The following is a 12,202-nucleotide window of genomic DNA, read 5'->3' as shown; positions in this document are numbered from 1 at the left end:
GTATCAGATGTTTTGTCTGCTAATAGGAAAAAAATCTGAGTGCAGGTAAAAAGATTCCATCTCTCCGCAGCAAGCAGAAATGTCTTCAGTGCTGCTGACCTTTGCACACATCCAAACCCAGACAGTCGTGTGTGTGTGTGTGTGTGTGTGTGTGTGTGTGTGTGTGTGCTGGAGCAACCTGTGGATCTTCACCATCTTTGATTTGATTCCCTCTTTTTATCATTTGGTCCGTCTTTTCTCTGTGTCACAATGATCAGGTTCCTTCCCCCTCCTTGTGTCTCTTTTCCATTCGCGCCTCGCGCCCCCTCGTCTTCATCCTTGCCACTCCGTCTCCCCCTCCCTCCCTCCCTCCCTCCCTCATCCTTCCTCTCTCTTCCTCACACTTCTTCTCCCCCTCCCTCCCTCTTTCTCCGACTTGTGCCGGTCCGCTCATCAGACCCAGAGATGCAGGGGCTCTTAAGTGGAGTAAAATGGCCTGCAGGCAGTGCTGCACGCTGAGCTCTGCGTCTTCAGCCATGGGCAGGCTGTGACCGGTCAGACATGTTGACCATGAACTTGGAGGGACTGGAGATGATTGCTGTGTTGGTGGTTGTGGTGCTCTTTGTTAAGGTGCTGGAGCGGTTTGGTTTATTAGCAGCCGGCTATGACGGTAAGAACAAGGCAAAGTCCTTTTTTGTTTGTTTGTTTGGAAAGGGTGATTTATTTCTTCTCTATCTAGCGAGCAACCACTTGTTGCTCAACTTTAAAGTAGTTCACTGCCTGTTGGTCTGAAGCATCTGCTGTAGAGGTTAATCATCTGTTGATGTTGGTGTTTAACATATGTTAAGACAAAGTGCCTCTGAGGATGTTCAGCCAGCATTCAGGGTCCCATCTGTTGCTCTCATCTTTGTTCCATTAAGTGATCTCAGTGTACATTCAGCCGTAAAAACTGGAATTCAAAGATTCTGAGACGATACATCATGATGAAAGCTGAAGAGAATAGATAACAAGGGATTATTATTCATGTTTTATTGTCGATTCTCAAATGGAAGTGTTCTGCAGCCTCTGAATCTGTCCTTCAACATATTTTAATTGAATCAGTTGCATCTCAGCATGATTCACCTGACTTATGCTGCTAATTGGCTCAACAGTCACGATGACTCAAGCAGCCTAAATATTATTATCCGTCATTTAATCCTTTTGTTTTTGACTTTTCACTTCAAGCCTTCACTTTACATCCAATAGCGCCTGTAGCATCTTGACACTTTGCTTCCACTTTGATTGCTACTTTATTAAATTTGAATTGAATTAGGTTGGATGTGAAAGAGCTTGCATCATCTGTGGGTTGGCTAACTTGTTTATCCAAATGAGAGCTGAGGACTGAATGTAATTCTGCAGCAGCTGGAACCTTGAGAACTTGGATCATAACCAGCGAGAGCAGGAAAGCACCACCGTGGCAATTACCTCGACATGAAAAGGGGTGAAATGTGAGCGTTAATGAGTCGGTTGTAAAGGAAATCTAAGGGAAGTGTTTGCCGCTGAGTTATGTCACGCTGAAGTAGTACCACGGTGACTCGTGTTCACATAAATGCTGCCTAATTGCGGTCGATGTGAAAGAAGATTTGTGCTTCGTGGTTGCACTTTTTGGTTTTTCACTCTCGATTCCGTGTCTTCCACACAGCTGAGTGGAGAACAATAGCTGAACCTGTGCTGGCTGGACACTTGTTGAGGCGCCGTGCTGATTCTTTCCCTCAAAAGTGTGAATATAATATTCAGGAGTTGGGACTCTTTGGCACTGAAGACCACCTGTTATTTATATACTCAATTTACTGTACAGGCTTGCCAAGCTGTTCACCTTATGGCTGGACTTTCACAAGCGAGAGGCCAACAAACATCTTCTTACCAACCAGAGTGAAACAAGTTATACAGTTGCATATTTCAGTTCTATTTTTCATGTTTTTATTGCCTCCATATATGTTTATACTGCTGTGATGTAATTCTGTTTTCTTGGTGTAAAACCCCAAACAGTGTTTTCATATGAATGCGCACTTCAAACATGCATTCTCACATAGGATGCTGAAAATCCCACTAGAGCCACTTTTCTCTATTTCCTGTCTGTGTGTGGACAGACTGAGATATGCAGTCTGTTCATGGTTCTCTTCTTTTCTTTGCTTAATTGGCTTCAAATGTTGTTGTTTTGTTGTTGACGAGTGCTGAACTTAAAGAACATTCTAGCACCGACTGAAAGCTGAAATAAATGGATTACTTCTTTTTTTTTAACCTTTACACAACATATAAGATAGATTATATTTTAAGATACTTTTTTTTAAATAATAGTTCAGTGAATATAGATGGAAAATGATCAACTGTACCAAACATCTCAGTCAAATGATTTATGAAAAATGACGATAAATCCTTAATTGCCATTCCTGCATTAAAAGCGCAATGATCGATGTCCAGGATTTGGAAATTTTCCCTATTAATTTTTACAGTAAATCAGCTCCATATCAGGAAGTCCATTAGAATCACTACTTTTGATTAAACAGGCAGACTGTTTGATAAGTTGGTATGTCATGTGCTTATTTTAATAATGACTATGCAGAGCAGTTACCTACTAGGAAGAGGGAAGGCGCCTAATCATTGTATTCAGTTTGTCATCGTTTTCTCAAGTAATGTGTTATGTCTCCACGTGCCAGCTCATTAGAAGTGGAATTTTTCACCAATAATTGACCTTGAGATTCTTGAGAAGTATAGTATATTAATGAAAACAAAACAAAACAAAAAACAGTCCAACAAGTAAGAAATGTGCCCGGCTCCTGGTTACTCTGCGGTTCTCTCCCACTCGATGGCTTACGGTTAAAAATAGACTTCCAGCACAGCCGGGCGCAAGTGGTACTTTTCGGGTCTCTGTGCCGCTCTTGAGTGGTGTGACACGGAGTGACGGCGGCGTGCCAACAGCATGCAGGGTCATGACGGCTGACAAGAACAGGCTTTGATACGGTTACCCTCTGCAAATTGTTCTCCTGCTCAAGGTGTAGCTTTAATCAGCCAGGGAGGGACGTAACGAACGATGTCCGATCACTAATGGACAGAAGCACGGTGCCCTGCCGATTGTCACTAACCCTTTAATCCCAAAGCTTTCAAGGGTCGTTTCTTGCATCATTGCAATTTCACCTGAAATTGCAATTTTTTAATATTTTTTTTCCCAAACTATTTTTGGGGGATCCAGTTATTTTGCACTTCAGTCCACTGCCACCGTCCTCGCTGAAGCAGCCAGGCTGTGTTTACTGATCAGGATATACATTCTGTGCCTTTTTTTTTTCTTTTTTTTTACTCTCTAAGCATGTGTTTTCCTCAAGCAGATTGCGGTACATTGGTGTGATATCAACTTGGCAAGTGGTTTTCTCCTGAGCACCGTATGTAAGCAAGAATATAAATGGAGCCAGTTCAAACTGCTCAGGGAGACGTATGTGATGATGACCTGCTGCTCATGGCATCTGCAATATTCTCAATTCCAACATTTCTGTTTATCGATGAAAAGGATCAACCTCATATATTCCTAAAGAGCCATGATGTGGCTTTTAGACATTTGTTTTTTGATGTGTTTTACTGTATTTACGGTCATATAACAATAGTTGAGTGTGCCAGAGAACCAGCCACAGCAATAAATTATGGTTATATTACATCATAACAACAGAAAATCATAAGTTTTATATCGTTTGAACAAAGAATACCAGCATATAAGCTGGTTGTATTTCATTAAAGTGTATGAGAGAGTCAGCAGATGTGCCAGCAGAGGGAACCAAATCTCACTGTCAGCCTCAGTCAGTCACACGAGCACACAGGCTGGTTTCTAAGAAAAGCCTTTTCTTCATCCACCTCTGACGACCAATACGAGTAACTGAAGACACACAGCTGGTCCATGTAGATTAATGAGTCGCAGCTGAAAGCCTCTGAAGCTCTCTGATGCTTAAACATTTGATCATTTAAACAGTGGCTGTTCAGGACATTTTTGATGTAAGTTATTGCACTTAAAGCAAAGAATAAAATGTAGTGCGATCCTGACGAGACTGCAGGCAACTTTACAGGGCAGAAGTTCACTTGCTGGTCAGCGCCGTTGAAAATGTGGATCTCATCCTAATTGCTTGCTTTTTAAATATTTGTAAGGTGAGACTGATTCGCCCTTCTGGGCTTTCTGCCCATTTTGACAGGCGTTCAAAGGCCTTTTCCTCCTTGATAGGTTAAAAATGATGTAACCTGCCATGGAACAAAAGGTGAGCGCTAATTTGGTAAAAGTAACCGACATTACAGGAATCATGTGACGATTACAATATACGTTTCAGCAGTCATTAGTGTCCAAATTAACGTGGAGAAACAGAAGATAACAGAGAAGCCTTGAAGTGTTTGAATAGCGCAGGTTTCTCCTGACTTATTCTGTTATGAAATGGTGTGTTGGAAACCAGATTTCTTTTTTCACTATTTGTAATATAATTCATTTTCTTGTTAGCATTGCTAATGAGCTCTTCGTGCCTCCTTTCTACATTCTAAATAAATTAGCTGGCTATTAGTCAGTGAGGCTGTATTTAAAACTATACAATTTATTATGATGTTTTTTGAAAACGGCCTGGAGGCTCCGGCAGGTATTACAGCCGTAATTTTGCGCTTCATCGCTTCCCACTGAATTAAACATGGTTAGCGGTGTTTCCACAGGCGTTAGCTGCACAGTATCATCCATCACAGCCATGATAAGGCAGCAACCTGTGACTGATTATCCGAGCACACATGTACGCTGCTGTGATTTGTTCCAGGCTCTTGTAAAAGGTCAGATTGTTTTTCTGCCTTGATTGAAAAACACTTGAGTCTGAACTGTTGAGCTGTGTGTAGTTTTTAAGCCACTTTGTTGATTATGGACTTACACAATCAGTTGTGTTTGAGCTGCCTTGCTTTATGTAAGAATTATCTTACAAAATATGAGTTTATATGTTGTGCAGAAGAGATGTGTACCTCAAGTTCACATGCTAACCAGCTAGCCCGGACCTGAAAACTTTTTTGTCCCACTAGACCATAGCTCCATTGTTAGCCCTTGGTAGTCCAGCTAGCTGCAGGGCTAACTGAGCTAACAAGCTAATAGTAACTACAGTCATGGATGTATGAAAAGAACACAGTTAGCAGCAGTTGGCAGCTACTCTGCTGATATGCTGTCCCTGTTAGCATGCAGTATGAATTCAAGGTGGCAATGAGTGGGGATATTAGATTTAGCTTGTCTGGGTTCATTGATCCATCCTTATTTGTGCTGGCTTGAAAATGCTCTCCAAATGTCCCATATATCTCAGCATGAGCTTGTTTTTTATTTGCAGTCGGGATTTGTGGGTTATACATTTGTTTCACGACCTACCTTTAGAATAGAACGAGCTGTTGGCCAGCAAAGAGAAGTTTAATTTGGAGAGTTTCTACCTTCTCTGACCTCTAAAATCAAACCTACGTAGAAGTGTTTTAGTTTGTAATTTATGTTTAGCATTTAATACAGTAGAACAGAGGGTTTTCTCTCCTCTTTTTCATCATCATGCTGACATTAATGTGATCAAATCATATTTCCATTATTCAATTTGATGAGGGTCACTGCAACTTGTTTTTACTTGTGCCGCACACACGAGTGATATAATGGACTGAGCTCACAGAACATATAGATGTTTGCTGTTGGTGTTCTCTCAGTTTTCACATTGGTGCAAAATTCTCACCCGTTATTTCACCGCCCTCCAACATAACACTCTGCCTGATTGTGTGCCACAAAGAATATGTTGCTATTTATTGTTGCTGGGTTGCGTGTAGCTGCATCCACTGTTATAAAACTAGAACATGATCCTATTGGACTATAGATTCCTTGTTTTCATAATGTTTTGAAAAGCTGTAATTGTGTTACCACCAAACACTGTGTCATTGTCACTGTGTCACAACTGCACGTCTCTGAAGGACCATGAATATATTCAGTTACATTGATTTCAACCCCGTTCATTTAATCTGCTTTAGATATTTAGATGCTCGACGGTGAGTTCAGGTACCTCTGCCACAGGGATGAGTACGTTTGAATTAAATGAACTGGAATGATATGAAGTCGGTCAAGGTGTGCGATTTAATTTTCTCTCTTTAGGGTCATTAAATTGTGCTTTTATTCTGCTGCGTGCTCGGCTGCTTCACAGATCTGTGGACAAAACAACTCTGATGAATTATTTTTTTCTTATGCAATAATGTAGACGAGGGATGTCTCTACACAATTAACCAGGCGTGGAGCAGTATTGAATAGCATAATATTTGGAACAGGGAGATCAGCACCTCGGCTGTAAGGTTGCCTCAGGACTGCCCCTTGTTTACAATATTTAACAGGGCTTTCCACTTAATGAATTTTTTCATTATCTTCTTCCTGAGTTTACCGCTCTTCCTGACTTGAGGGCTTAAAGGATATTGTTTTTTATTTGTTTCCGATTGTGAGTAAGGCTACAGTAAGGGGGAAATGTTGCATGGTCGAGCTCGTGCACACACTTCAGATGGGGGTGTGCGCTAACACGGTGAGCTTAACAGTCAATGTGAACATACTGGTTGGATAAAAGGGTGTAAATAATATCTTTTTGAGTCAATGTAGGATTTTTGAGCTTCTGGGTCATGCTGGACAAGCTTCATGGAGTCATTGAATGCCTTTTTCTCTCCAGTATTTCTTTTTAAAAACAAGTCCCCATTTACTTCAACATTAAAAAACATCAGCTTTGCACATTTTGTATGGGGGAGGAAACACATTCAGCATGATGTTAGACCTCAAGGACACATGCAGTGTGTGTTGGTGAACACACGAGTTGTTAACAGACGCTTCAATTCGAAGGTTTGTTTATAAGAAAAGATCCACGAGGGACCTTTAAGCAACCTTCAAGCTGCATGGAGTGTTTTTTGAGCAGAAAAGGGCAGAGGGGAGAGTCTGACACCGACTCACAGCAAGAAGCCGCACTGTATCAGCTCAGACGAGGCGTCTTACACATCAGAACAGAAGCAAGAATTTGCTCCTCCTACCTGTTGAACACAAATCCAATATTCACTCAATCCATCAACTCAGGCTCTCTTTGGTGACTTACCTCAGCTGTAATATGAATATTACAGAGTTATTTGATTTAATGCTTAATAGAGTTTGAGGAACATGATTTCTGTTTTCAATAAGCCAGGAAATTAAACAGGGAATTTGCATTTATATATTGCTAGTGCCCCGACTTAATCCCTTACTGTACACTTAATATTTTTTTTCTTCCACAAGTCTCATTAGTTCTATGAGGCCCATTCGCTCTCAAAATGTGTGATTCCTTTAAGAAATAACCACCTGCATTGATTTGCTCTCAGCGTCTGTTTCTCTCTGATGAACTCTGCTCACCATACGTCATCCTCTGGACAGTGGCTCCAGTTGTTCTGTACTCTGTCTCGCATTTTATGTCCCCTCTCTCTTTTTTTACTGTTCCTGCTAATGCATATCCTCTGTCGACCTTTGCACCTGATGTTCAGTTTGACTGGCACTTTACAGCATGAGGGATAGTGCACCTTAAATCACATGACAGGCTGGCGACCCATGTCTGGCCTCCTGGCCGCTACGTGTTGTCTACAATGAGCTGTAAGATCGCCACGGCAGAGCTAATGTGGCTGAGACACGGAGAAACGCAGGTCAATGTTATCAACGTGGGCACACTGCCCTGTCCTGCTGCAGACGATGCCATTGACTTTTCCCTTTTTACAACAGAGCTAATCTTCTGGCATGCATTAGGTTGTTGATAAAACATCTAGTGATCCTGCTGGCATGTCTGCTAAATGAATGGTATTTACTAAGGGAAGTTAACTTGTCTTACAAGAAGCCAAACTACAGTGTACACTGAAGACTTTCACTGTCAGTTTTAACAATTAGAAAAAACAGATTTTAACATCACACGAGGCAGCTCAGTCATTGATCTCCAGGCTGTTGTCGAGGCTTATTTTATCAAGAGCATGTTTGTCAACTATATCGATTTATAACCCTTAGCTCAGGAGGTGGAGCAGGTTGTTTAAGCGTAAGGTAGCTGGTTCGAATCCCTGGCTGCATGTCAAAGTATCCTTGAGCAAGCTACTGAACCCCCAGAATTGCTCCTGATGAGCAGTTGGCACCTTGCATGGCAGCCTCTGCCATCACTGTGTGAATGTGTTGGCGAATGTGACAAGTGTTGTGAAGTGCGTTGGAAGAGTGCGATAGAAATGCAAGCCCATTTACCCGAGTTACACTGCAGCTATTGCAATGTTCAACTCAGATTTGAACTGAACTCTCATTGAAACAACAAAATAGGTAGAATTAGAGCAAAGGTTTAAAAAGTGACGGAATTACCCTTTGAGCTGAGCGTCCCCACATCTCCACCTGGCCTTCTTTGGCACAATGTTATTTCTATCAACAAACTGTTAAACAATTGATAAAATGTTAGAAAAAAGTGATTTTTCCTTCATCTCCTTGGGCCTTTCAAGTCCAAGGTAACGTCTTTAAATCACAGTATGATGACTTAAGATATTCACCTTACAAGAGACAATGAAAAGCAGAAAATCCTTATATTGAGAAGCTGAAATGTTTGGTAGAAAATTGACTGGCACAAATCATTTTTCTGTGCGTCGTGATTCAGCTGATATACCATGCTGGTGCACATGCCGTGAAAGCCCAGTTTGGATTAAAAGATTACATTTCAAGCGTGTATCCGGAATCGGTCCATTGCTTTTAAAACTTGTGTCCTTCACAGAACTTGCAAACAAGTTAACTCAACTAGATTAAAGTGATTCAGATGGGAGATGATCACCGCGGAGAGTTCAAGCTCACGTGTTTACTACCCATCCAACCTTGAGTGATGAGACACTACAGCAGGATCCGCAAACATACATCCGTTATAATCTTGATGACATTCAGCGGACTGAACATTGGCTCCCACATGAAGCTAAAACTGTCACACTTGTCGATACCTTCCTGATGGGCTGAAAATTGCAAATTCAGGTAAATGTGTTCATGCACAGGAGAGTCCGCAAAAATAAGTCATCAATATCAGCGTCACCCCATGCCACTCCATGGCTGATTGCACATGCTGCTTCACTGAGGGTTGCCCCGGTTCACAGCTTATAATTGCCTTCCCCTTCACAGGTGCCGCTTCAGTAAATATGACAGCCTCATTTTAATGTGCCTTGGAAAAACACAATCCAAACACTGATGCCGCTTTGCATGCCTGAGCAAATCACTGCAGGTGTCGCCTAATTATATCACCCACTTGTACCTTGAGCTGATCTGTAAACAGCGACGCGATCCCATCTCCGCCCGTCTGCCGCTGCTTTGATTGATTATGTTGAAGCTGGCTCCAGTCTCCTGGTCCCAAACGTTCACTTTGTGCCTCGAAAAAGACAAAACTTGTCTAATACTTAATGGAAATGTTGGTCTTGGGGGCTGTTAAGCTCAATTTGAAGCTGTATGAGGAAAAAACGAATTCAGAGGTTGCTTCATTCTCAGAAAACAGCTCACTTAAATCCCTTCTGCACCTGTGGCGTTCAATTTTGTTTTATCACAATTTTCTTCTCTACACCTAATAGTCTAAGCAGTTCGTCCTCACCATTACCTACAGTGAGGAAAGTGGAAGATTTAAGCTTGTTTTCTGTTGTTTTTACCTTTCTCCATGTGTTAAATCTAACATAAGCCCTGTCGGTGAGGCTGATTCATTGATCTGTTTGGTCATGTCCTCCATGACGACTGTGTCCAGACAAGAAGTGATAAGATCCTCCCCCTGCGAATACCGAGGATGGAAGGTGGCGAGACAGGTGGCAGCGATGAGTGAGAAAAAAGCGCAATCTTTCCCAAGATCAATGACTATCAGTCCACAGAGGCAGATGAACAAAAGGCTGCCGATTCGTCACCCAGACTTATCCAGTTTGTTACACACTGCAGAGATGGAGACAAGACAGACCTCAGTGCAGTTTGACATTTCAGACTCGGATCAGTTAGAGATACGACCCGTCAGAGTCTGCGGAGGGTGGACGAGGTCTTTGTTGAATCCATTTACTGCAGACATGATGGCATGTGGTGATCTGGGTGGCACAAGTTGTCATCAGGGGATGGAGAAGACAGATTATACCAGTTTTTGTTTCTGAAAGTGAGAAACATGTTCCTTACCCTTTGCTTTAAAACACAAAGGTTTTGCTAAAGTGATGAGGTTGATTTTTTTGATTTGGGTGAGAACACTATTCCCTTAAATATTCTTAATATCCTCTGATAATTAAACATTACAAAAAACAGATAACTAGTTTTTCAGTTGCTCAAAATTTGATATTCAGCAAGGAGTACCTCTAACCCTCCGGTGCTCTCGGTGGAAAACATCACCGAGTCATCGGCTTGCTCAGTAGCCCTCCATTCAAGAGCCCTTTTGTACTCAAATCTTTGTTTCTCATCAAAGAAATGTCAACACTCTACATCTCCCATCCTCTTTTTTTTCCTATTTGAATACAAAATCATCTTGCGATTTGAGTCTTCCAAAAACAAAATAGCCTTGTCGGTGCCGTAAATGCAGACTGTTTAGCCTCTCCATCTGTCACAGCTGCCGGGCTGCAGCAGCGTAACAGTGGTGATTGTCCAGAATTTGTGTGACATTAATGGAATAAGATGTGGAATGTAATATTCACCTGTCAGCAGCATTGATAAAATCATGGCTTCTGTAATACGTGGACGGATGATCCATGGATAGAAAACAGAACAAAAAAACACCCTCCCACTCTTTTTCCTGTATGGCTTACCCTCTCACCTCCACCTTCATTGCTTTCATAATTTATTGGTTGGATATAGTATTGCTATGCTCGAGAGAGGTTATGATTGGTCAATCATACTTACATGTTTTATTAACTGTCAGTGGATCAGGGACTGTTTGGAGAGCCAGGACATGGCAGAGTGAGGCCTGAGGCGATGCTTCCCCCCCCCTGGCTTTGGGAAACTTGGCTGCATTCGGGAAACCGAAGCCTCTGTTGGCTGCTGCACATGTGCGATGTGATGCGACTGTGGCTTCATTGATGTAGTGCCAGTCCCCACATGTTGGCAGTGCTGCTGTGAGCTGGATGTTGCAGCCCAGAATTCACTGAGGCATCCAACAGTTAGGTCAGCTTACACCCAATACACTACACTGTACATGACAGCTGGGTAATGCTTTGAACTAAACCAGCAATCCTTCCTCATGGGAGTGTTTTTTTTATTAACTTTGATGGACTTACTACTGTGCCACAATAACATTTGAAATGGCTCTCATTCTATTTAGCATTTCAGTTCTTTGTTCTCTTAATCCTGCAACAACTTTTTGTTTCTTTTTGGCTCCTCGGCCGCAGAAATAAGTTGCAGCAGCATTAGCAAACATTCATAGTCATGTTTCTGGCTATCTGACAAATTCAAGTCCAGTGTTAACTCTCAATTTAGCTCTGTTTATATTTCAACATTCCACGCTGTTGACCAGATAGTCTTTAACTGTGTCTGCCATTTGGTGCTGAGCAATTAGGAAAAAGAGAGTCCACAAACAGCTGCCGCCTGCTAATGCTGGAGACGACTCTGATGAGAGCCAGAAGAGTGAAAGTTGCAGGTTTAAAAACTCAAACTTAAAAGATGTAAAAGCGTGAGTTAAAACTTCCACATCATACATTGTCATTTGATCAGCTGTTGTATATATCACCTTTAATGTTTCATCACAAAGTGGGTTGGCAGTGCCCTCACCTGGGAATTGGAAACTGATGTGTTCTGGAAATGTTTTTTTCCCTGGTTGTTACCCCTTAGACAAGGAGAATCTGTATGCTAATGTAGGCTGATAGTAATGGAAAGTCCATTCATTAGTGGCGACTCGGAGAAAAAATAGACTCTTTCCTGGAACAAGCTTATAAACAGGCTCATTTCCCAACCAGGAGGCATGCATCACGGTGTTATTGTCTAAAAAACCCCACATCTTTCTGTAATTCTTCTTTCAAAACAGCACTCATGCACTCACACTGTCCAGTGTTTCTGTATACAGTAAAATGTGACCCTGCCATCATATTTCCTACAAGTCCATGACGACTGCCTGTCAGTGTGTGTCGGTGTGTTTTCTTCACTGTCTGCGTGGATGAGAGTCACTCAAAAAAAATCTCCTCACATGCTGCGGGGCATCCAGATTAAGTAGGAAGTGCCTGCCCAATATTA

The 12,202-nt window shown here is 41.9% G+C and overlaps 1 protein-coding gene across 7 annotated transcripts in view; it reads left to right on the top strand.

Annotated features, from left to right (window-relative positions):
- The window catches only part of kcnip4 (Kv channel interacting protein 4), a 128,855-nt gene that overhangs the window by 88,483 nt on the left and 28,170 nt on the right, over nucleotides 1–12,202 (top strand). Inside the window, exon 1 of one of the 7 annotated variants that reach the window (XM_037112043.1) lies at nucleotides 542–649. The exons of the other annotated variants lie outside the window; for them this stretch is intronic. Within the exon in view, the coding sequence (XP_036967938.1) occupies nucleotides 550–649 (100 nt within the window). The 5' untranslated portion in view covers nucleotides 542–549. Of the gene's footprint in view, nucleotides 1–541; nucleotides 650–12,202 lie in introns of those variants that run through there. 7 annotated transcript variants of the gene reach the window in all.

This window comes from Acanthopagrus latus, chromosome 10 (assembly GCF_904848185.1).
Source record: "Acanthopagrus latus isolate v.2019 chromosome 10, fAcaLat1.1, whole genome shotgun sequence".
NCBI lineage: Eukaryota > Metazoa > Chordata > Actinopteri > Spariformes > Sparidae > Acanthopagrus > Acanthopagrus latus.
This window is presented reverse-complemented; position numbering and strand designations above follow the sequence as displayed.